The sequence below is a fragment of the Nicrophorus vespilloides genome, unplaced genomic scaffold (assembly GCF_001412225.1).
Source record: "Nicrophorus vespilloides isolate i.1.1-1 unplaced genomic scaffold, Nicve_v1.0, whole genome shotgun sequence".
In the NCBI taxonomy this organism is placed as follows: Eukaryota; Metazoa; Arthropoda; class Insecta; order Coleoptera; family Silphidae; genus Nicrophorus; species Nicrophorus vespilloides.
The window spans coordinates 9,847-30,374 of record NW_017098294.1 but is presented as its reverse complement, the minus strand read 5'-3'; the positions used below and the strand labels follow the sequence as shown (position 1 = coordinate 30,374).

Here is a 20,528-nt window from a genome sequence, read left to right as displayed (position 1 = left end):
AAAAAAAAATATGTATTATACAGAAAAAAAATATAACAATTATAATATTTACAGTGTTCAATGTCTGCTCTGTTTCTTTCGTAATTTCCCCAGACTTTCCTTGCGCAAAATTAAAAAAAAACACGTTCTGTTTGTTGCGTATTCTCGCAAGTTTTGAACATACAACTCAAGGTAAGTATTGATGTTGTGAAGCGTATCGAATCCATCGCAAGAAGTGGATCGAAGAGGCATTGTGTGTTGTTATGAGATCTCTATTAATTGGAACAGCGTAATGAAATTTGCGCTGATATAAAGTGGTCTTATCGTGGAGTGGAGTGCGGCGTATCTAAGAATAGAATGTATTGAGAAAAATACTACGTTTTTCTCCATTCATAAACTTTGCCTCTTAAAAAAAATCTAGAGCACCTGCCTGATCGTCGAATATTTCTATTGATACTAATCATTATATCATAATGTAGACTATGTAGATTATAGTTTAAACAAAAATCAAAACGATTGTTAATATGTATTTTTGAAATGAAAAGTTTAAATGAAATTATTTTTTTTTTTAGAAAATTTGTATGCTTTTCTTTGTGTTGGAGCGTTGTAAGATGTACTTCTTGATCTTTCCGTTCTTGGTTTTAGGTAGTTCGTTGACGATGATGACTTTGTGCGGTAGTTTACTAGCCGGAAGGATTTCTTGCAGATGCCTGTGCGGAATGAACGTTCATATAAACATTGGTTTCAGGATAGAGAAACATTTATCACCCGAAGAGATCCTTGGTCGTGAGCTTTGGGTCGTCGACGACGCAGTAAAGGACGATAATGGTGCCGTTAGTCAAAACTACGGCGTCGTTGACTTTGCTGTGCATCATGCAGATATCCTCGATGTCGACTGCTGAGAAAACGGTCTCATCTTTAGCCAAAACGTCGTCCAATCTGCCTTGAATGTAAAGACAACCTTGCTCATCGTACTGAGCAACATCGCCCGTTTTGAAGAAACCGTCGTACGTGAAGGTCTCGACATTATCCTGAAAATAACTAATCCCAAAGAAGATTGCTGATTGTTTGCTGAATGGAATTAAACGGTTTACCCGATCGCAAGATCAGGACCCTTGTAGCAAAGTTCGCCCCAGGTGTCTGGACCCAATGGCTCGTTACTATTCCAATCCACAATTTTCACGACGCTTCCGGGGAACAGTTTTCCACAACTGGCCGGTTTCTCGTAAGCCAAAGTCGTGTCTTCGGGCGTAACTCCAGCAATGAATCCGCACTCCGCCACTCCGTAAATATTTGCTACAATCACGTTCCTCATCACCGACATGATGTAAGCTATAGTCCTAGCGCTCGCCGGAATTCCACCAACGAGAATCTGCTTCAAACAGCTCAAATTGTAATCCTGCAACGTATCGGAACGTCAATAAACTCGGGAGATTAATTCCAGCGATATTTACTTGCTCTTTGCTGTGGTACCTTGCAATCTTCACGGCGTTGCTCGTCCCGAGTATAGCGAATTCGATCTTCATATCGTGGATAATCCGACACACGTCGCGTTCCACGAAAGCCCTAGGTATGACTTTAACCAGTGGTCTTTCGAAGGTGATGAGAGTGAGAATGATCTGTGACGTTCCGACCAGAGGGAAATAAGAGATAACCCTTTGACTCTTGTTGAAGATCAGATAGTTCATCATCGTGGCCCTGGCCAGAGCACCGTAATGCGACAACATCACCAATTTGGGTAAATGAACGACCCCTTCGGTCAACGTGATGAACGCCGTCTTCGTTTTGGGATTCTTTATAGTAGCGGGAACGAATTTCGTGTCAACTGGCGTCTTGAAGATATGCGGGAACTTCCTTTTATGACCGTCATTTCCGAAAGTGTAAATTATGTTATGCCCTTCTCCCATGCTCCTTTCCACGTTAACAACCACCCTTGGATCGCAGAAGATCACCCTCGGACTCAGCTTCTTCAGCAGTGGTGCGTACTCTTCGTAATCCAAATCGGGATCCAAAGGAGCCAATTGCGCTCCAACGAATAAAGTAGCTAAAATGATGACGGCTTCGTCTGAGCGAGGTCTGCAAGATAACAGGATCACGTCGTTCTCCGTGACTCCGCATTTCAGCAATTCCGAGGCCACTTGGATCGCTCTTATCTTGACGCGGTTCGTGGTCTCCGTTAAGCCTGTCGTCGAATCCACCTGCAATTTAAAGACTCCTTCAAAACTTCCTTATTAGTAGGATTTAGTTAAGATCACTTGGTTTATCTTATCCTTGAACGAATCCATTCTGTTGAAGTAACGCATTCCAAGACCGGCCTCCGGGAAGTCCATCACGAACTGCGGTCCTTCCTTAATGAAGTTCTTCTGCATATTTATTGCTGTCCGTTACAAACTGATACAAATTTGGAAATTCAGGTTGACATTGATATCTGTCAGAACATAAGTGTGTATAGATTGAGAGCGATTGAGATGCTCGAGATTAAAATCTTTGATCTCATTATCTCGAGCACTGTTTCAATACAAATAAAAAAATTGTTACGTCCTCCACATATGGATTGTACTTTGTCACTGTTTGGCAAATTTTAAGCAACAAGAATAAAGCAGATAATAAAACATGTTTATATTCAGTAATTCCTTTAATACAATCACGTGTCCTTAATTTATAGATCTCGTATATAATACAAAATATAAATATTTAATATAGAATTAATATAATTTAAATACGGCCCTTCATTACGAGATCCTTGAGAATTCTCCTCTGGACTTTCCCGGTTGGAGTGACTGGGAAGTCCTTAACAATAGTAACGCCTGCCCTAATCCTATGCCTGTCGTCCAAGAAACTCTCCGCAAAGCTCTTAATCTCCTCCGGATCCGCCGTTCTACCATCTTTCAACTGCACAATAGCCTTGATGTGGTTGTCGTCTTCTGGATGAGGAATTCCAACGACCGTCGCATAGTTTATGTCGTCGTGTTTCATCAAAATCATTTCCAATTTAGTGGGAACGATATGCCAGGATTTGTACTTGAACATCTCCTTGATCCTATCCACTATATACAGATGAAAATCCTCATCAAAGTATACGATATCACCAGTTTTTAAGTATCCTTCTGCGTCCCAAGCGCTGTTCGAATCGCAGTTGTAGTAACCGGTCATGGTGTAGTCAAATTTGACACGAAGCTCACCCTCCTGATTTAATCCCATATTTTCTTCAGTTTCAGGATTAACAATCTATTTGATTTAACAAAATTATTGATGATAATGAATTAATTTATGTGATGAACGTACCTTGTAGGATATTCCATGATTAGGAACGCCGACCGAGCCTATTTTATCTTCCCTGTAGGTGGGTCGAATCAAGTTTAAAGCCTCGCTTTGGGCGTAACCATAGGAAACCACAGTATTTGGCATAGCCTTGATCAGTTTCTTCAAATAATCCACGCTCAAGTGAGAACCACCGATGATAATGTTTTTCAAAGAGCTGACTTGTCCATCCGGAATTTTATTATAGAAGTTGATGGCGTCGCACGGCGCTAAGAACATCGAATTTATTTGATACTTTTCAATGTTCATCCACGTTTCGACGGCATCAAAACTCTTGCATATGATCCTGCAGCTGCCGTAACGTTGCATCACAAAAGTCACGTAAATCGCGGATATCCAATAAAGCGATGAGAAGAGCAGCATAGAACAAACCTTAAATAAGCTGCAACAACAACTCAAAACTTAGATTTAAATCGAGTTTAAGTAACATTAACTTACATATCTTCCACGTGATACAAGAACACTTTGTGGCTGATGCAAATTCCCTTTGGTAACCCAGTTGTTCCAGAACTAAAGAGAATCACGGCAGTCTCTTCCAGGCTCTTCACTTTATAAACTTGAAAATCATCCAAGTTTCTGGGCGCCACAAAGGGTGCGAACGAGTTCTTCTTGGATCCGTCCTTGGTGAAGATGAACAATTCAATATCCAAACCGCTTTCTTTAATGGCTTCTTCCATCAGATCCTCGGCGTCTTCCGAAACGAAAACCATTTTCGGTGAGGATATTTTTAGCAGATGGATCGTATCTTCCACAGATAAACTCGGATCCATGGATGCTGGTTTCGCGCCCGCATAAATTGCACCCATGAAGGCAACGCTCGAGTCCATGTGGTTGTGGGTGCACAGACCTATCCTATCGTCCGGAGTTACTCCTCTGGATTTCAGCTCCGCCGCGGCGTAACAACACCTCTTCACGTAACTCCGATAATCCTCTTTCTCCCCGGTCCTAACATCAATCTAATACGATTTCTTTAATTACAGTTTCACTTTAAATCGATTATCTTACCTGAGCCATTTCATCCAGATGATTCTGGATATTCTCGTAAAGATAGACGCCTAATCCATCGGGATGGATGGGCACATGCTTCTTCGGCATGTTGATCACCTTCTTCTCCACATCGTAATATTTGTCTAAAACACAGCAAAAACTATAGTATAAAAAAAAACTCGAGTCAACCTTGTTAATTTATATTACGGAAATCCATGTCCGCTGGCTATAGTCGTAAATGATCAAATGTAATCTAGTTACGGTTCTTATACGCTTCGTGATATGACTACGTTTCTCGAGTCTTGCGTTCTCCCCCTCTATTTTTTCTATCCACTCAAATCCAACTACTGCTCGTGACCTCAGCTTAATTCTTCCAGATTACTAAGTAAATTAATGATCAAACAACACATTCTATAGGAAAAGGAAATAGTTCTATCTCGAATCTTAACGATGTACATATTTGTAGTTAATATCGAATTGACTAATTACACTTTCGAATTTGTATACAAAAACAGTCATTACATATCATTCATCGTTATGTAAAAACATAAACATAATAAAGATTGTATTATCATTGTTTGCCTTGCAATTTAAATAATTCATGTTTATCTATTCATTCATTTAAAACAGCAGTTGCAAACCTTCCTGGATGAAAATCTACATAGTTTCTGATGTGAGTTACAAACGGATAGAAGTTCAGGTTGACATTGATTTATTTTCAGAACGTAAGTGTATAGATTGTGAAAGTAATATTCTCGAGATTAAAATCACTAGTATTATCTGAAGCACAATGTCAATAAAAAAAAAAATTACGTCTATAATAAACCACTCATTACTATTTTCTATTTTAAGCAAAAAAAAATGGAGAAAAACTAAAATCAAAATGTGTATATGTTCAATGATTTATTTACTATAATAAACTGTACAATATGCGTATTTTTATAGTAATAATATAGATTATTCGTATATAATACAAAATATAGTTATTTACAAAGTCAGATGATGCAATTTAAATGCGTCCCTTCATGACTAGGTCCTTAAGGATTCTCCTCTGGACTTTCCCGGTGGGAGTGACTGGAAAGTCCTTAACAATAGTAACGCCTGCCCTAATCCTGTGCCTGTCGTCCAAGAAACTCTCCGCAAAGCTCTTAATCTCTTCCGGATCCGCCGTTCTACCATCTTTCAGCTGCACAATAGCTTTGATGTGGTTGTCGTCTTCTGGATGAGGAATTCCGACGACCGTCGCATAGTTTATGTCGTCGTGTTTCATCAAAATCATCTCCAATTTAGTGGGAACGATATGCCAGGATTTGTACTTGAACATCTCCTTGATCCTATCCACTACGTACATATGAAAGTCCTCATCAAAGTATACTATGTCACCAGTTTTCAAGTATCCTTCTGCGTCCCAGGCGCTGCTCGCATCGCAGTTGTAGTAACCGGTCATGGCGTAATCGTATTTGATACGAAGCTCACCCTCCTGATTCAATCCCACGTTTTCTTCAGTTTCAGGATTAACAACCTATCGAATTTGTCCAAATTATTAAAGATTTATTAACTTAAATGGTTTATATACCTTGTAGGATAATCCATGATTAGGAACACCTACCGAGCCTAATTTGTCTTCCCTGTAGGTAGGTTCGATCAAGTTGAAAGCCTCGCTTTGTCCATAACAATAACTAACCACGGTGTTGGGCAGAGCCTTAATCAATTTCCTCAAGTAATCTGGGTTAAGGTGAGAACCTCCGATAATAAGGTTTTCCAATGTGGAGACGTGTCCCTCCGGCATTCTATTATAGAAATTGATGACGTCGCACGGCGCTAAGAAAACCGTTTTTATATCGAACTTTTCAATGTTCATCCACGTTTCGACGGCATCAAAGTTTTTGCAGATGACTTTACAAGTGCCGAAACGTTGCATCACGAGAGTCGCGAAAATGCTGGATATCCAATACAGCGATGAGAACAGCAGCACCGAAGTCACTTGAAACGGTCTGAAAAAGCAAATTTTAGATAAATCACATAAAAAGTAATATTAACTTACACATCTTCCACATGGTATATGATCGCTTTGTGGCTGAGGCAGATGCCCTTCGGTAATCCGGTGGTTCCAGAACTGAAGAGAATCATGGAAGTCTCTTCCAAGCTCTTCACTTTATATACTTGGAAATCGTCCAAGTTTCTGGGCGCCACGAAGGGTGCGAACGAGTTCTTCTTGGATGCGTCCTTGGTGAAGATGAACAATTCAATATCCAAACCGCTTTCTTTGATGGCTTTTTCCATCAGATCCTCAGCGTCTTCCGACGCGAAAACCATTTTCGGTGTGGATATTTTCAACAGATGGATCGTATCTTCCACAGATAAACTCGGATCCAGGCTCGCTGGTTTTGCGCCCGTGTAAATTGTTCCCATAAAGGCAATATTTGTGTCCATCTGGTTGTGGCTGCATAAACAAATCCTGTCCTCCGGAGTTACTCCTCTGGATTTCATCTCCGACGCGACGTAACAACACCTGTTCACGTAACTCCGATAATCCTCCTTCTCCCCGGTCCTGACATCAATCTAATTAACGATTTCTTTAATTACTTTAATTCTTCTCACTTTAAACCGATTAGTTTACCTGTGCCAATTTATCCAGATGATTCTGAACGTTCTCGTAGAGGTAGACGCCTAATCCGTCGGGATGGATGGGCACATGCTTCTTCGGCATGTTAATCACCTTCTTCTCCGCATCGTAATACTTCTCTAAAATACAACAAAAACTTTAGTATAAAAAAACGGACTAAATCCATGTAGTTTATATTACGGAAATCCATGTTCACTGGCTTTGATCGTAAATGATCAACTGCACTCTACTTGCGGTATTTATATTGTTTATGAAATGATTACGTTCGCAACTCGCGTTCTCTCTCTTTATGCATATCGTTCTCATACAATCCCATTATCTCGACTACTATTCAAAGCCAAAAGCGCTTCGAGAAACATGCAATGTTTACATGCAACCTTCGTTCAATTCCACTAACATTAATTCATCTAAGATTCCAAGTAAATTGATGATAAGCCAAGAACAAACTTCTTAACTATACAATGGACAAGATGTTGAAACAACATCAATAAGTTTAATTCCTTTAAGCTCATTAAGCAAGTTCTAATTATATTTGGACAATCACAAGAAATACATTTATGATTCTTATAAATTTCAAGCGTTCTTTCCACAGACTACTCTCAGACTTTGTTCCAAATGCGCACCATTCATCAATTGAAAAATTAATGTTCAAGGTTTCTTTAATCTATTGAACTGCTAACATGTTACAAGTAAGAATAGCTTGAATATTTAAACGACTTTAATCAGTTAATTTATTACAATTTTGCACAAGTAAATCACAATTAACAATTAAAAAAAAAAATTGCGTATCATTAAAAATGTGATAAATTATACGAGAACACTTAGCGATAGAGTGAAATTGCATACTCGTGCATCGATTAGACCATTGTTCGCAAAAAGTCTAATAATTTTAATGATATGATATTTAAAAAAAAATGCAACAGTTACATGCAACAAATTGAATTCTCATTTTCAACTATAAACATTTTCGTTAATATTTAAGTTTTCTCTTCCTGATTTTTCAACAAAAACAAAAATAATCATATGTATTTTAACCAAGGCTATATAGTGTAATTATTCATTAACTTTTTTTTCCAGGTAATTTTTTAATCCTATAGATAGACGATAAATATATTTATAAAAATAATCTTTATTGTCTGGGATTAATTAAAACTAAAGCATTGTTGTTGTTTTGTGTCGCTGTTTCTTTTTTAAATCTTTCTTTATTGTAGCATTTCGGGTGTTTACAGTAAAAAGTTGACCGTGACCCGTATAGTGTGTAACAGTAATGAGATAATAAGTGTTATATATTAACAGGTTTACGTGATAGCGTCGTGATATAGGCAACCAAATACACACGTATTATAATAACATTCAATAATCGTTAAGATAATTATTGCAGACATTGAATAAATCAATTAAGAAATATTTTGTTAAAGCGCATTCTCATTAGAATTAATCTTTGAGTTGTCACGCTTATCAGACACAGAAAGTACGTATCTATTACATTATCAAAGTATAAAAATAACTTGATAATAATGATTTGAATGTTCAATATTTATAAAGTATAACAATGCAATTATCACAAAAGAAGTAAACGTTTATCGTCGAAGTTGCTTAAAAAACATGTTAATATTAATGATTTAAATGTTGAATATTTATAACAACGAAATTATTGCACTAATTAGCTAATAAAAAAAAAATCAACCAAATATTTATCGCTAGAATTACTTAACGTTCAAGAAACTGTGTGTATAAATAACGATATTAGTTGTTATCTATGGTAATTGTGTATTATTTGGCAATAGATATTAAATAACAGCAAAGTCGTGGATTATTGAAAAAAGTATAATAAACGAGACTGAAAAATATAGTTTATATTAGACGTAATAGTTGTTTTTTTTAAATCAAAATTCAGCTGATAAATAAGCGTGAATTGATTAATTTCTAAATACTAATTTTTTAAATAACAATAATTTAACGTTTTGAGCGATAAACAACAATATCATTAATTGTAAAAATGCGTGACGCAGATGTCGCGAATATCACGCGACAGTCCTAAGGTAATAGTGCAGATCATCATATTTCTCCATTCACATACATTGTTACCAAATCTCGTCTCCTTATCTTCGCGGATGGCGTCAGAGGCAGTTTATCCATGATCCTCACGCCGGCCCTGAGCTTGTGCCTGTCATCCACCTGCCTCTCGACGAACTCTTTGATCTCCTCCGGCGAAAGATCGCTGCCCTCTCGCAGCTGGACAACAGCCAGAGCGTGACAGTCGTCTTCAGGATGCGGAATGCCGACGACTCCGCACAAATCGATACCCGGATGCTTCAGGATTATCGTCTCGATTTTAGCTGGAACTATGTGCCACGATCTATACTTGAACATCTCCTTTATCCTGTCGACAACGTAGAAGCAGAAATCCTCGTCGTAATACACGACGTCTCCGGTCTTCAGGTAACCCTCATCATCCCATACGGACGATGAGTCTTGCCTGTAATATCCGTTCGAAACCCATTCGGTTTTAACGCAAAGTTCACCCGTTTGATTGAACCCAACATTATCTCCTGTTTCAATATCAACTATCTACAAGAAAACAATTAAAATAAATTGAAAATGAATCTTACAACTCTTACTTTGTAAGATTTCCCTTTGTACGGGATTCCGACGCTTCCCGATTTATGATTGATCGGACAGAAGACGGAGTACAGTTCCGACAATCCGTAACCGAAGAGCACTTTCGTCGTTGGCAACTTCATCTTCGCTTCTTCAAGAAAATCCTTGCATATACCGCTTCCGCCAATGCAGATCGTTTTGATGAAAGTCGTCCGATTTTCAGGTTTCTTGCGCATCAACCGAATAAAGTCCGATGGGGCCATGAACATCGCATCGATCTAATAAATCACCTTCAATTATATAATTTGTTTTCAATGGATGTAAAAAAAGTAAATAAAATACCTCGTGCTTATCGATGATTTCCCAAAGGGTGTTCGCATCGAAATGCCTCAGATTAACTCTCCTCTTGCCGTACACGATGTAGGATAGGGTGCAGATAGTGCTCGTAGACCAATACAGACTTGCAAAACCGGTCCCTGGAGGAAACATCCTAAAAAAACCATTATAAATTTTTAATAATTATTTTTGATGATCAATTTTAAACTTACGTTGAATGCGCATGGTACAAAGCGAACTTGTGACTTAAGGTGATGCCTTTGGGTAAGCCTGTGGTTCCGCTGCTGAAGAGAATGATGCACGTTTCGTTCAGATCTTTGGTTTCGTAAGGTTTGAAATTCTCTTCGCCCAATTTCGGTGCGACGCACGATTCGAAACTGGTCTCTCCATAGACCACCAACTTTGCTTTCGAATTGCATTCGACCATTGCCTCAGTCATCTTATCCTCGGCTTCCTTGCAAACGAAAATTACTTTCGGGTTTACCAATTTCAGTAAATAAGCAATGTCTTCTTTGGATTGGCTAGGATCCGTCGCGGAACTTGTGGCTCCTATAAAATGTGTGGCAACGAACGGTACGGAGCTGTTCAAATGGTTGTAAGAGCAACTCATCACCACGTCTTCGGATGTTACTCCTTCGCATTGCAAAGCCATCGCCGTTCTCACGCATTTCTCCAAGTACTCTCCGTACGTGTACGATTCGTTCGTCCATGAATCAACCTAAGAAAATTACTAATTTGTTAATTACTTTCCGCATTCGTTTCATCAATTACCTGAGCAATTTTGTTGCTATTTCTTTGGATGCTTCTGTAAAGGCAGTAGCCGAGGCCGCGCGGTTCCGGCTTAAACTCATCTTTGGGCATGCTAATGACTTTGGTCATCGGATCATAGTACCTTTCAAACGTCCTCAGCTCATCCTGCGTGGAACCCATTCTCGGTCAGCGTTAATCTATCTTCTGCCGCAAGAACAATTTCGTTGACCGTTTTTATCGTCAACGCGATACGCGTCTTATCAAAATTACGTAAAAATGACAAAGCAATTCGTCAACAGATTTGTTCAGCAATCAAATTTGCACATGTTCTGCGGTCATCAAATAAGAACACGAGCGCGCGATTTCTCCTTCACTCAAAATCGTTTCATGGAAAGTTTCTCAACTAATCTGATCTATGGTTTTAACTGTTCACGATCGACTTCGATTGCTCTTATTGAACACGATTAATTCAGAGCGACCTTCTTTTATAGGATATCATCTGAGCAAAAAAAANNNNTACAGAAACAACCAATAAGTTAATAACTAGATGATAGTGCAAGAGGCAATTAAAATGTTACTTTAGTTATATGTTAAGTAACATTTTTATATAATTTGGAACAGATACGATGCAATAACAGATGCACGAGCGCATGATTTGCAATATTTTAGTAAACAAGCCACAAAGTGCAATATAATCGCTTTACTGCAATCCACAATAACTACTAATAGGTAAATACGCTTCTTCATTAATTAAAAATATTGTGTAATATTCTAAAAGAACTTTTCCTATCAATGAATCAGCAAAAAATACATTTAACTGATTGATATTTTATTAAAACAATTTACAACATACATTTACTTTTGTTTATCAATTTAAAAAATAAATTCTAAGAATTCATCTTTATACAATATATATATTATTGTTATTGTGATTTTTTTTAGTCGTAAATCTTAAAACTAATATAGTGCGATTAATTAATTAAAATTTGGCGTATTTAATAGCAAGAAAGATCTTTTAAAGTTGTTTCCCTCAGTTTCCTTCGGTTGATTTTACTGGTTGGTGTGTATGGAAATTTCGTGACGAATTTAACGCCCGCGTTCAGCTTATGCCTTTCGTCCATGTTATCCTCTATATACTCGATAACGTCTTTCTCCTCCAGATGTTCCCCTTCGTACAGTTGAACTAAAGCCAAAGTGTGATTGTCGTCCTCTGGATGCGGAACGCCGATGACTACGGAGAGATGAATCGAGGGATGCTTGTTGAGGATTGCCTCGATCTTGGCAGGAACGATGTGCCAGGATTTGTACTTGAACATCTCCTTGATCCTATCCACGAAGAAAAAGCAGAAATCCTTATCGTAGTAACCGATATCGCCGGTCTTCAGGAAACCTTCCGAATCCCAAGAGCTGGATGAATCTAAATTAAAGTAACCGTTCATAACCCATTCGGTTTTAACCCTGATCTCGCCCGCTTCATTGAAACCAAGCGCTTTTTCCGTTTCCGTATCAACAATCTACAAAAAAAAATACTAATTACTAATTGAAATGAAAATTTAATGCCACTAAAGTAACCTTGTAAGTTCTTCCAGAGATGGGAATGCCGATGGAATCTGGTTTCGTTTTATTCCACTTGTGGAACGGACTGAAAATGGACATGAGTTCGGTTTGGCCGTAGGCGTTCACGACCAAGGTTTTCGGTAGAATCTCTTTGAGTTTCTTGATGTACGCTGTACTTATACTGCTACCTGCGATAGCCATAAATTGCACTTTCGGCACGAAATCTGCGTTCGGTTTGTTTTTGATGAAGTTGATGGCATCATAGGGCGAAAGGAAAACGTAATCGATCTTGAAACGAGTTAATTAATTGATTGTTAACGTTTGAATTGTGTTATGGTTAAATTACTGTGTATATCTTGAGGTAATTCCACATGGCTATTGGATTGAAGACGTGCGGAGCGAAATATTTGGTGCTTCCCGTTAAGAGACAGCAGACCATGTTGAAGACTGTTGAAGCCCAATACATCGTGGCGTATCCCAAGCAAGAGTTGAAGATCCTGTGTTGGCAGAAGTATATGAGGAACTTATGGGACCAGCAGATTCCTTTCGGGAAACCAGTCGTTCCGCTGCTGAAGAGAACCACTGCTGTTTCCTTCAGATCCACGGCTACAGGTTCGAAAGCGAATGTCGTCTCCTTTTTGTAAATATCATCGTTTCTCTCCGGAATTGTAACGATCTTTGGCTTCTTTTCCATCTTCTCCACTACTTCCTCGATCAATTTCGTAGAAGCTCGCGAAACATACACGACTTTCGACTCGACCATCTCCAGAAGATGCTCGCATTCCTCCACGGATAAACTCGGATCTAAACTAGAGATTTTCACGTTCTGAAAGAGAGCCGCAACCCAGGGCACGGCGCAGTCGATCGTGTTCTCGCTGCAAATCGAAATCATATCGCCTTCCTTCAAATCCAGCCCTCGCATCGACACGGCCATAATCGTGCAGCGCTTCAGCAAACTGTCGTAATCTTCGGATTCCCCAGTTAACATATTAACCTGAAATAGTATCAAGATAATTAATCTTTGATTAATTAGATAAATTTAGTTTTAATACTTGAGCGATTTGATCCGAATTAATCTTCATAGTCTCAAACACCATCACTCCAAGGCCCTTCTCGTGTATATGAGGTGGTTTTTCAGGAACGGTAATGATTTTAGAATCGTCATCGTAAATTAAACCCTCTAAAAACAAACAAGAAAATGAAATTACACTTAAACAAGAAAACAAAACTTACCCATCGTGATGAATATCTGAAGTACTTCTGGATTATGTGCAATTTTTATTTCATATTTAGATGATACTTATCTCAAGATTAAGGACCAAATCCCTACCCACAATTGATAACTGCATTGGATCATGATATTTCTTGATAATAGCAAACATTTTGTGTGGAAAAATACTCACCACTATCTACAATTTGCGAAAACTATCATTCATTAGTTTCGAATAAACTAAAAATATAACAGACCGATAAATACAAGCACGTTCATTGGAATTGCAATCATAACTGTTGTAAAATATACAACGCTGCAACTACGCTAAACGGTGCAACTATGCTTCCTAAATTCGAGGTGATTGCAGCGAAATGCGAAGGAAGACGGTCGAGGTTTCCAGTTTAGAAGATATGCTGATCTGAAGAAGCAGTTCTTCCTCTCGATAAAAGGAAGTATCGCCCTGAATCTTCCAATGTCAGGGACTCAAATTTTAAAAACAATGTAATCTTCATTGATTATTATAACTGAAAATCTATCTTGTCATTGAAATGTTGTAAAATATTTCGAGAAAAAAAAAACGATTGTAATTTTTATTTATTATATCTCAATTTTTTTTATGACAGTTTCCAGGTGTTTTATAAAGTCGTAAATTTTGATGGATTATTGTTAAAACCAAACATTCTCATAATCTAAGTTTTTGTTATACTTAGTGTATTAACAAAATTACTAATTGCTGTTGTGCACAACTAATTAGAATGTAATTGTTTTAAAGCTTTAGTATAAGAATTGAAAGTATTATTAGCTATAATTATTTAATATTTATCATTAAATTACTTATCGTAAGATGCAAATATTGAATGTTTTATCAACGCACTTATAGATAACTAATTGTATTTCAATAATCCATTTTCTAATATAAAATATAAATTAATACTTTTCTCTTCTGATTTATTAAGTTTTAAGTTAATGAAATATGCGTTAAACTACAATTCTCCATTGATGAATCTATCCCTGAGAAGTCTTCGTCTAATTTTTCCGGTCGCCGTCGTCGGGAACGTTTCGACGAATCTAATTCCAGCTCTGATCTTGTGGAAGTCGTCCACTTTCTCGTTGACGTACTCGATGAGCTCGGCTTCGCTCACCTCACTACCCTCGTTCTTAATGACCACTCCGAGAGGCTCTTCACCGGTGGCGACGTTCGGGATTCCGACGACTATAGCCAAATGCACGGCAGGATGCGTTTCCAAAATAGATTCCAACTTCTTCGGCACGATGTGGTAGCCGTTGTATTTGAACATTTCCTTGATACGATCCACGATGAAGAAGCAGAAATCCTCATCGAAGTAGGCAATGTCTCCTGTTCTTACGAAACCGTCCGCCTCGATGACGTTCTTGTTGTCCCTCTTGTAATAACCGGTCATTCGCCAAGCGGATTTGATGAGAAGTTCGCCGCGTTCGTTTGGACCCAAATTCTCGTTAGTTTCCGAATCCACGATCTTCAAGAAATTATAATTAACAAAAAAAAATTATTATATTAATTAAATGTTGAATTAACCTTGTAAGAGCATCCAGGGATTGGCGTTCCGACACTCAATAGTTTATCCTTGATGCACGGATCGAAGGGATTGCAACCCATTCCAATTTCGGTTTGACCGAAAGTCAAAAGAACTAATGTATTGGGTAAAGATGATCTTAATCTCTTCATGTGCTCCATGGAGATACCGGTACCTCCAAGAAGCACTAATTTCAAGCTACTGTAATTTCCTTCTGGTTGCACCGAAATAACTCTTGCTATCATGATCGGAGTCATGTAAAGGACGTCGACCTGAAAATGTAATTAGTTCCATCAATTTCTTCAATGTGTTTGTATTGTACAATTTACGTTATATTTATCGAAAAATTCCCATGTTTGAGTAGGATTAAATACTGGCGGAACGAGCTTCGTGCCTCCGGCTATGATTAATCCCAAAGCAAAGTTTATGGTGGTGCTCCAATATAAAGAGGAGTAAATTAAAAAGCATTCGACTTTTTCACTGAGAAAATAAAAGTACATATTAATTCACATTAATAATTCTCTTAAATATTCGTTTATCTTACAAATCTTTGCATTGATTGTACATGAATTTATGGCTCATGCAGATGGCTTTAGGCATTCCGGTTGTTCCGCTGCTGAAGAACATCATAGCCGTTTCGTCCAAGTTCTCGGCGTAGTACGGGGTGAAAGAATCTTCGCCTTCTTTAGGTTGAATCAAATCTTGGTAACACAAATTGCGTTCCGTCTTTCCGAAGACCACGATCTTAGTTTGGATGTCCGCTGAGGCTTTTTCCACCAGTTCTTCGGTGGCTTCGCTCGCGAAGATCATCTTCGGCTCGATTTGATCCAAAAGGATTTTGTTATCGTTCACGGACATGTCGGCGTCGATGTTGCACAGGGTCACTCCTGCCAGGGCAGCCGCAATCGCCGGAACGATTCCATCCAAATGATGGCGAGAGCAAGTGGTGATTATATCGTTTCTTCCTAAACCTCTGGCTCTCAGCTCCATGGCCAAACGCACGCTCCTCTTGAGCAACGAAGAGTATTTATCCTCTTCACCAGTAACAGCTACAACCTTATTTACAAATAAATCAATCAATATATGAAATTTATTTAAGAAATAATATTGTACTCACTTGAGCCACATCATCTCCATGCTTCTTCATCGAGTTGTACAGCAAAGGTCCGAGTCCTCCAGCTGGCATATCGTAGCTAACATCAGTCGTTGTGATGATCTTCGTCTTTTCATCGTAACTCCACTTGCTTCCATCCTTGTTAAAGAAATTGATGGGTTTATTGGGGTCAATTTCAGTCATTTTTAAAGATTTTCAACAAAATACAGAGAATATATGAACCGACAACGGCTACGGCTTTCACTGAACTGGAAGCAATCAACACTTAAACTTCCCAGGGAGCATTGGATGAAATAGATAAGTGAAAATTGTATTTACTGTGAAGCCGTTATCTGCGAACCATCCCATTTGCAAGTGAAATGTCCATTCATACCTAATCAGCACCTCAATAACAATCAGTGCACAAATTTTCATAATTGTCTACGATTTACAATCTTATCTTATACCTTTTGAAAGAAAGAAAGAAAGAAATAATGTAATTACTCGCTTATACAAATGAGACCTTTAAACCAACGTCAATATTATTTGAGTAAACTATGATAAGATTGTGTCACTTAATTAGCAAATTTACAACAATTATAAAAAATATAAATACATAAATACACACATCCTAATAAACACATAATAAACAAAAACAAATTTTATAAATTACCCAAGAAAAGTAAAAAATACATAGAGAAAATGAAGTGAAGGAAATTAAAAAAAATAAACAACTTCATACACACTTTATTACTATAATATAACGTATTTTATATTACTAACTCCAAACAATAGAGAACCAAATTAATATATCAATTTTGTGTTATTTTCATATCAAAATTTCATAAAGAAACCTAATTTAAATCGAGTAGGATTATCATCAATCATTAAGATAATATGGATTTACGTACTAAATAAATTGTAGCAAATTCGATAACATTATTTTATCTCTACTGATCAGCACTTTGAGCTCATTGATTTTAAAAAATTAGTTCTTTGCTGGGTGCAAAATGATCTTATCGAATGGTTTGATAACGGAAAACAAAAAAAAAATCTTAGTTAAGTATTCTTTCTGTGTTTGCATTGATTTTTCAATTTCTCGGAATTCCACAATCAAAACAAATAGTTTAATTGTGTTTTGATGAATCTTATATTTAGCATTCATATCGATATTAATAAATCTGATTTGAATGTGCCAAAGGTGCTGATACTCTATTCATTCTCTATTATATCGAATTTCTCAAATACTTTATAGCAGATATAAATCAATTTCGACTTATATGAATTCAGGCTTGGTAACATGAGTTTATTTTATATTCCGGATGTTAGTCTATAAATAAATTACTATTAATTCGTTTATTGTTCAAATTTATATTTTAATCTCTTTATGGATGTGTTCATTTATAAATTCCCATTCAAGTACATATCTCGCAAAGATCTCCTCAGAATCTTCCCGGATGGCGTCATAGGCATCGAATCCACGAACTTGACTCCCGCTCTCAACTGATGCCTATCATCCACTTGCTCGTTAACGTATTTAGCGATGTCTTCAGGCTTTATCTCACTTCCAGCCACGGGGATCACCACAGCTAAAGGATGGTGTCCATCGATGTCGTCTGGAATACCGACGATCACCGCCAGCTGCACGTCAGGATGATCGTGCAGGATTCTTTCCAATTTAGCTGGAACGATGTGAAAACCGCGAAACTTGAACACCTCCTTGATGCGATCCACCACGAAGAAGCAGAAGTCTTCATCGAAGAAAACTATATCTCCTGTTTTGATGAAACCTTCTGAATCCCATGAATCTTTCGAGTCGAGTTTATAGTAGCCGCTCATCAAGGCCTTGTTCTTCACGTGCAATTCTCCCTCTTCATTGAAGCCCATATGTTCACCAGTATCAGGATTAACTACCTAAAATTTATTTTTTTACTAAATATGTTTTAATATATGTAATTATTATTCACTTTGTAAATGTATCCTGGAAGAGGAGTTCCAACTGATTGCGGTTTACCGAAACTAATGGGATCTGCAAAGTTACACACCACACCGACTTCGGTCTGTCCGTAGCTGAAAAACACTTTAGTTTTAGGCATCGAGTTTCTTATTTTATTTAAATAATCGGTGGTAATGCAGGTTCCACCAAGCATAAGAACGTTGATTGATGGCACCAAATCCTCGGGTTTGCTGTAGTAGAGCCCTATGGCTTCAGTCGAAGTGCAATACAAGAAATTCACCTAAAATATATAAGAAATCGTAACAATTTTAATTTAAATTTTAGTTTAATTATACTTTATATTTGTTTAAATAAATCCAAGCCGCTTGTGGGTCAAAGCCTACTGTGAGGACTTTACAACTTCCGGTCATGGCGAAGCCTATACCAGTGACCACAGTTGAGCCCCAATACAGCGATGAGAAGCTCATAGTTACAGGAATATTTTTACTAAAGAAGAAAATTGCAATTAATCGAATTAAACAATCTTCATTAATTGTTAGCACTTACAAATTCTTCGCTTGATACAAAATATATTTATGGCTCAAGCAGATGCCTTTTGGAAGACCTGTGGTTCCGCTGCTAAACAAAATTAACGCCGTTTCGTTGATATCATCCACCTTAAATGGTGCGAAATCCTTTTCAAGTACGTTTGGTTGTATAAACTCATCGAATCTTTCGTTCCTCTCGCTTTCACCAAACACCACGATTTTCGAGCCGACTTTCGCAGAAGCCTTCTCCATCAGTTCCTCCACATCCTCGTTTACAAAAATAACCTTCGGTTCGACCATTTCCACTAGATGCTTTAAATCCGCCAAAGACATGGTCGGATCCAAAGGAGCCACGATTATACCCTGCAGCATCCCAGCCATCAATGGTATCATCGTGTTGAGATGATTGTGCGAACAGATGCTGATTATATCGGTTTTCGAATTCAAACCCATCTTCTTCAGATGCAACGCCGTTCGCACCGATCTTAAAATGAAATCATCATAACTGTCTTCTCTTCCAGTCGCAGCTTCAATCTTAAAAAAATATATAATTATGCATGTTTTAATTAATAGTAAAATTAAAATACCTGGATATTTTTTCCACGAAACTTTTGTAAAGCCTCGTATAAACTTGGGCCGATTCCATCTTCTGGGACAACGTAATCATCGGGTTTGGAAGTTATTATTTTTGTTTCTTTATCATAAGTAAAAGCAGCTAAAAATAAATGCATTTAAGAGATATGATTAATTAATTGCAGCCTTACTTACCCATGATGCAGTTGTATTAAAACTGAGAGTTTCTACGGTGAATGAACGAAATTAATAAGCTGCAATTACGGTCAACTGGTTTATCGAGAATATGCATTTATATATAAGGAAAATGGGACGCAATAATTACTATCAGTAACAAAGTAAACACTTTTAACGCGAATAACAACTTGATAAGACAATTCTTCAAAGATTTGTTATTGTGTAAATCTTTATAAGCTGAAATTCGTTAATCAAAGAATTCAAATAATTTATAACGATAGAAGGTATAAACGAATACAACAAACACATTGAGAATGAATCAATTGATACAATTTATTAGTAAAATAAAACTATTTTTTATTTAGTGAACATCTTCTTGAGAGTTCTCCTATTGATCTTTCCAGAAGGTGTTAACGGCATTCTTTCAACAAATTTAACACCTGCTCTAAGCTTAAGAACATCATTGTCGATGTGCTTATCGACGTAATCGATGATTTCCTGCGATTCTATTTTACTTCCTTCTTTGCGAACGACAACAGCCAGAGCGTGGTTTTGGTCTTCTGGATGCGGCACTCCGACGATGACGGACATTTCAATTTCGGGATGTTTCTGCAACAAACATTCGACTTTGGCTGGGACGTAATGAATCTCTCTGAACTTGAACATCTCTTTGACTCGATCCACCACGTACAAACAGAAGTCTTTGTCGAAGTAGCAGACGTCTCCTGTCTTCAGAAATCCATCTTCATCCCACGCGTCGCGGCTATCTTTCTTGTAATAACCGTTCATCACGTATTTGCATTTCACGCGTAATTCTCCAGATTCGTTCAAACCAACTGTTTGTTCCGTTTCGGGATCTACGATCTAATAGAAATTAGTTTAAAGTCAATAATTTTTTAATGTTTCTTACCTTGTACGTGACCCCAGTTACTGGACAACCGACTGAGTTTGGTTTAGTCCAAACTATTTCGTATAGAGGATTTGCTAAGAAGGTGAGTTCGGTTTGGCCGTAGCAAAAGAACACAACGGTGTTGGGCATTGCAGCTCTGGCAGTCTTCAACTCTTCCGAAGACATTTGATTTCCAGCAATGACCATAGCGATTAAAGAACTGGTAAAATCTTCAGGTTTATTCTCGACCATTTGGTTCGTGTAATACGGCGACAAGAATAAGTAATTCACCTAAAGTTAAAGTTGATAATTTTAAATGTGAAAACACTGCTTTTTCGAGCTTTTTTTTAAACTTTGAACACATTCAGCTTTCATATGCATCTTTTGGA

General features: G+C 37.6%; 8 protein-coding genes across 8 annotated transcripts in view; all 8 read right to left on the bottom strand.

Moving 5' to 3' along the window:
• Nucleotides 1–547: 547 nt before the first annotated feature.
• Nucleotides 548–2,348, bottom strand: LOC108562085 (luciferin 4-monooxygenase-like). Its single transcript, XM_017920290.1, has 5 exons — nt 2,235–2,348; nt 1,434–2,177; nt 1,074–1,378; nt 748–1,020; nt 548–689 (listed from the first exon to the last, which is right to left on the bottom strand). Exons 1-5 carry the CDS (start codon nt 2,346–2,348, stop codon nt 548–550), a joined length of 1,578 nt encoding a protein of 525 aa, XP_017775779.1.
• Nucleotides 2,349–2,632: 284 nt separating this feature from the next.
• LOC108562089 (4-coumarate--CoA ligase 1-like) lies at nt 2,633–4,593 on the bottom strand. The gene is made up of 5 exons (XM_017920293.1): nt 4,495–4,593; nt 4,306–4,430; nt 3,739–4,256; nt 3,265–3,682; nt 2,633–3,207 (listed from the first exon to the last, which is right to left on the bottom strand). The coding sequence occupies exons 1-5, from the start codon at nt 4,502–4,504 to the stop codon at nt 2,695–2,697; spliced, it is 1,584 nt and encodes a 527-aa protein (XP_017775782.1). The 5' UTR covers nt 4,505–4,593; the 3' UTR covers nt 2,633–2,694.
• A 620-nt stretch (nt 4,594–5,213) lies between these two features.
• Nucleotides 5,214–7,241, bottom strand: LOC108562088 (luciferin 4-monooxygenase-like). Its single transcript, XM_017920292.1, has 5 exons — nt 7,094–7,241; nt 6,908–7,032; nt 6,332–6,849; nt 5,864–6,281; nt 5,214–5,809 (listed from the first exon to the last, which is right to left on the bottom strand). Exons 1-5 carry the CDS (start codon nt 7,101–7,103, stop codon nt 5,297–5,299), a joined length of 1,584 nt encoding a protein of 527 aa, XP_017775781.1. The 5' UTR covers nt 7,104–7,241; the 3' UTR covers nt 5,214–5,296.
• A 1,608-nt stretch (nt 7,242–8,849) lies between these two features.
• Nucleotides 8,850–11,045, bottom strand: LOC108562086 (luciferin 4-monooxygenase-like). Its single transcript, XM_017920291.1, has 5 exons — nt 10,622–11,045; nt 10,063–10,568; nt 9,857–10,004; nt 9,535–9,792; nt 8,850–9,484 (listed from the first exon to the last, which is right to left on the bottom strand). Exons 1-5 carry the CDS (start codon nt 10,778–10,780, stop codon nt 8,972–8,974), a joined length of 1,584 nt encoding a protein of 527 aa, XP_017775780.1. The 5' UTR covers nt 10,781–11,045; the 3' UTR covers nt 8,850–8,971.
• A 504-nt stretch (nt 11,046–11,549) lies between these two features.
• LOC108562091 (luciferin 4-monooxygenase-like) lies at nt 11,550–13,699 on the bottom strand. The gene is made up of 6 exons (XM_017920296.1): nt 13,561–13,699; nt 13,391–13,483; nt 13,210–13,337; nt 12,504–13,151; nt 12,173–12,445; nt 11,550–12,114 (listed from the first exon to the last, which is right to left on the bottom strand). The coding sequence occupies exons 2-6, from the start codon at nt 13,392–13,394 to the stop codon at nt 11,596–11,598; spliced, it is 1,572 nt and encodes a 523-aa protein (XP_017775785.1). The 5' UTR covers nt 13,395–13,483; nt 13,561–13,699; the 3' UTR covers nt 11,550–11,595.
• Nucleotides 13,700–14,222: 523 nt separating this feature from the next.
• Nucleotides 14,223–16,368, bottom strand: LOC108562092 (luciferin 4-monooxygenase-like). Its single transcript, XM_017920297.1, has 5 exons — nt 16,041–16,368; nt 15,468–15,979; nt 15,253–15,403; nt 14,926–15,195; nt 14,223–14,866 (listed from the first exon to the last, which is right to left on the bottom strand). Exons 1-5 carry the CDS (start codon nt 16,218–16,220, stop codon nt 14,354–14,356), a joined length of 1,626 nt encoding a protein of 541 aa, XP_017775786.1. The 5' UTR covers nt 16,221–16,368; the 3' UTR covers nt 14,223–14,353.
• A 1,049-nt stretch (nt 16,369–17,417) lies between these two features.
• LOC108562084 (luciferin 4-monooxygenase-like) lies at nt 17,418–19,272 on the bottom strand. Its single transcript, XM_017920289.1, has 6 exons — nt 19,269–19,272; nt 19,088–19,215; nt 18,520–19,034; nt 18,309–18,459; nt 17,984–18,253; nt 17,418–17,930 (listed from the first exon to the last, which is right to left on the bottom strand). Exons 1-6 carry the CDS (start codon nt 19,270–19,272, stop codon nt 17,418–17,420), a joined length of 1,581 nt encoding a protein of 526 aa, XP_017775778.1.
• Nucleotides 19,273–19,590: 318 nt separating this feature from the next.
• Nucleotides 19,591–20,528, bottom strand: part of LOC108562083 (luciferin 4-monooxygenase-like) — a 2,139-nt gene continuing 1,201 nt past the window's right edge. Inside the window, exons 5-6 of the mRNA XM_017920288.1 lie at nt 20,161–20,430; nt 19,591–20,114 (exon numbers count right to left, since the gene is read on the bottom strand). Coding sequence (XP_017775777.1) covers nt 19,608–20,114; nt 20,161–20,430 — 777 coding nt within the window. The 3' untranslated portion in view covers nt 19,591–19,607. The remainder of the gene's footprint in view (nt 20,115–20,160; nt 20,431–20,528) is intronic.

Coding starts and splice junctions, on each gene's coding strand:
- LOC108562085 (XM_017920290.1), bottom strand. CDS start 2,348: ATGCAGAAGAACTTCATTAAGGAAGGACCGCAGTTCGTGATGGACTTC. Junction 2,178..2,234: donor TCAAGGATAAGATAAACCAA/GTGATCTTAACT, acceptor TTTAAATTGCAG/GTGGATTCGACGACAGGCTT. Junction 690..747: donor ACGACCAAGGATCTCTTCGG/GTGATAAATGTT, acceptor CATTCCGCACAG/GCATCTGCAAGAAATCCTTC.
- LOC108562089 (XM_017920293.1), bottom strand. Junction 4,257..4,305: donor ATCTGGATGAAATGGCTCAG/GTAAGATAATCG, acceptor AAATCGTATTAG/ATTGATGTTAGGACCGGGGA. Junction 3,683..3,738: donor TTGTATCACGTGGAAGATAT/GTAAGTTAATGT, acceptor TTGTTGTTGCAG/CTTATTTAAGGTTTGTTCTA.
- LOC108562088 (XM_017920292.1), bottom strand. Junction 6,850..6,907: donor ATCTGGATAAATTGGCACAG/GTAAACTAATCG, acceptor ATCGTTAATTAG/ATTGATGTCAGGACCGGGGA. Junction 6,282..6,331: donor ATATACCATGTGGAAGATGT/GTAAGTTAATAT, acceptor TTGCTTTTTCAG/ACCGTTTCAAGTGACTTCGG.
- LOC108562086 (XM_017920291.1), bottom strand. CDS start 10,780: ATGGGTTCCACGCAGGATGAGCTGAGGACGTTTGAAAGGTACTATGAT. Junction 10,005..10,062: donor TTGTACCATGCGCATTCAAC/GTAAGTTTAAAA, acceptor TGGTTTTTTTAG/GATGTTTCCTCCAGGGACCG. Junction 9,793..9,856: donor AAATCATCGATAAGCACGAG/GTATTTTATTTA, acceptor GTGATTTATTAG/ATCGATGCGATGTTCATGGC.
- LOC108562091 (XM_017920296.1), bottom strand. Junction 13,152..13,209: donor ATTCGGATCAAATCGCTCAA/GTATTAAAACTA, acceptor ATACTATTTCAG/GTTAATATGTTAACTGGGGA. Junction 12,115..12,172: donor TCTCTGGAAGAACTTACAAG/GTTACTTTAGTG, acceptor TTTTTTTTGTAG/ATTGTTGATACGGAAACGGA.
- LOC108562092 (XM_017920297.1), bottom strand. CDS start 16,220: ATGACTGAAATTGACCCCAATAAACCCATCAATTTCTTTAACAAGGAT. Junction 15,980..16,040: donor ATGGAGATGATGTGGCTCAA/GTGAGTACAATA, acceptor TTTGTAAATAAG/GTTGTAGCTGTTACTGGTGA. Junction 14,867..14,925: donor TCCCTGGATGCTCTTACAAG/GTTAATTCAACA, acceptor AATTTCTTGAAG/ATCGTGGATTCGGAAACTAA.
- LOC108562084 (XM_017920289.1), bottom strand. Junction 19,035..19,087: donor TTCGTGGAAAAAATATCCAG/GTATTTTAATTT, acceptor TATTTTTTTAAG/ATTGAAGCTGCGACTGGAAG. Junction 18,254..18,308: donor TTTATTTAAACAAATATAAA/GTATAATTAAAC, acceptor TATATATTTTAG/GTGAATTTCTTGTATTGCAC.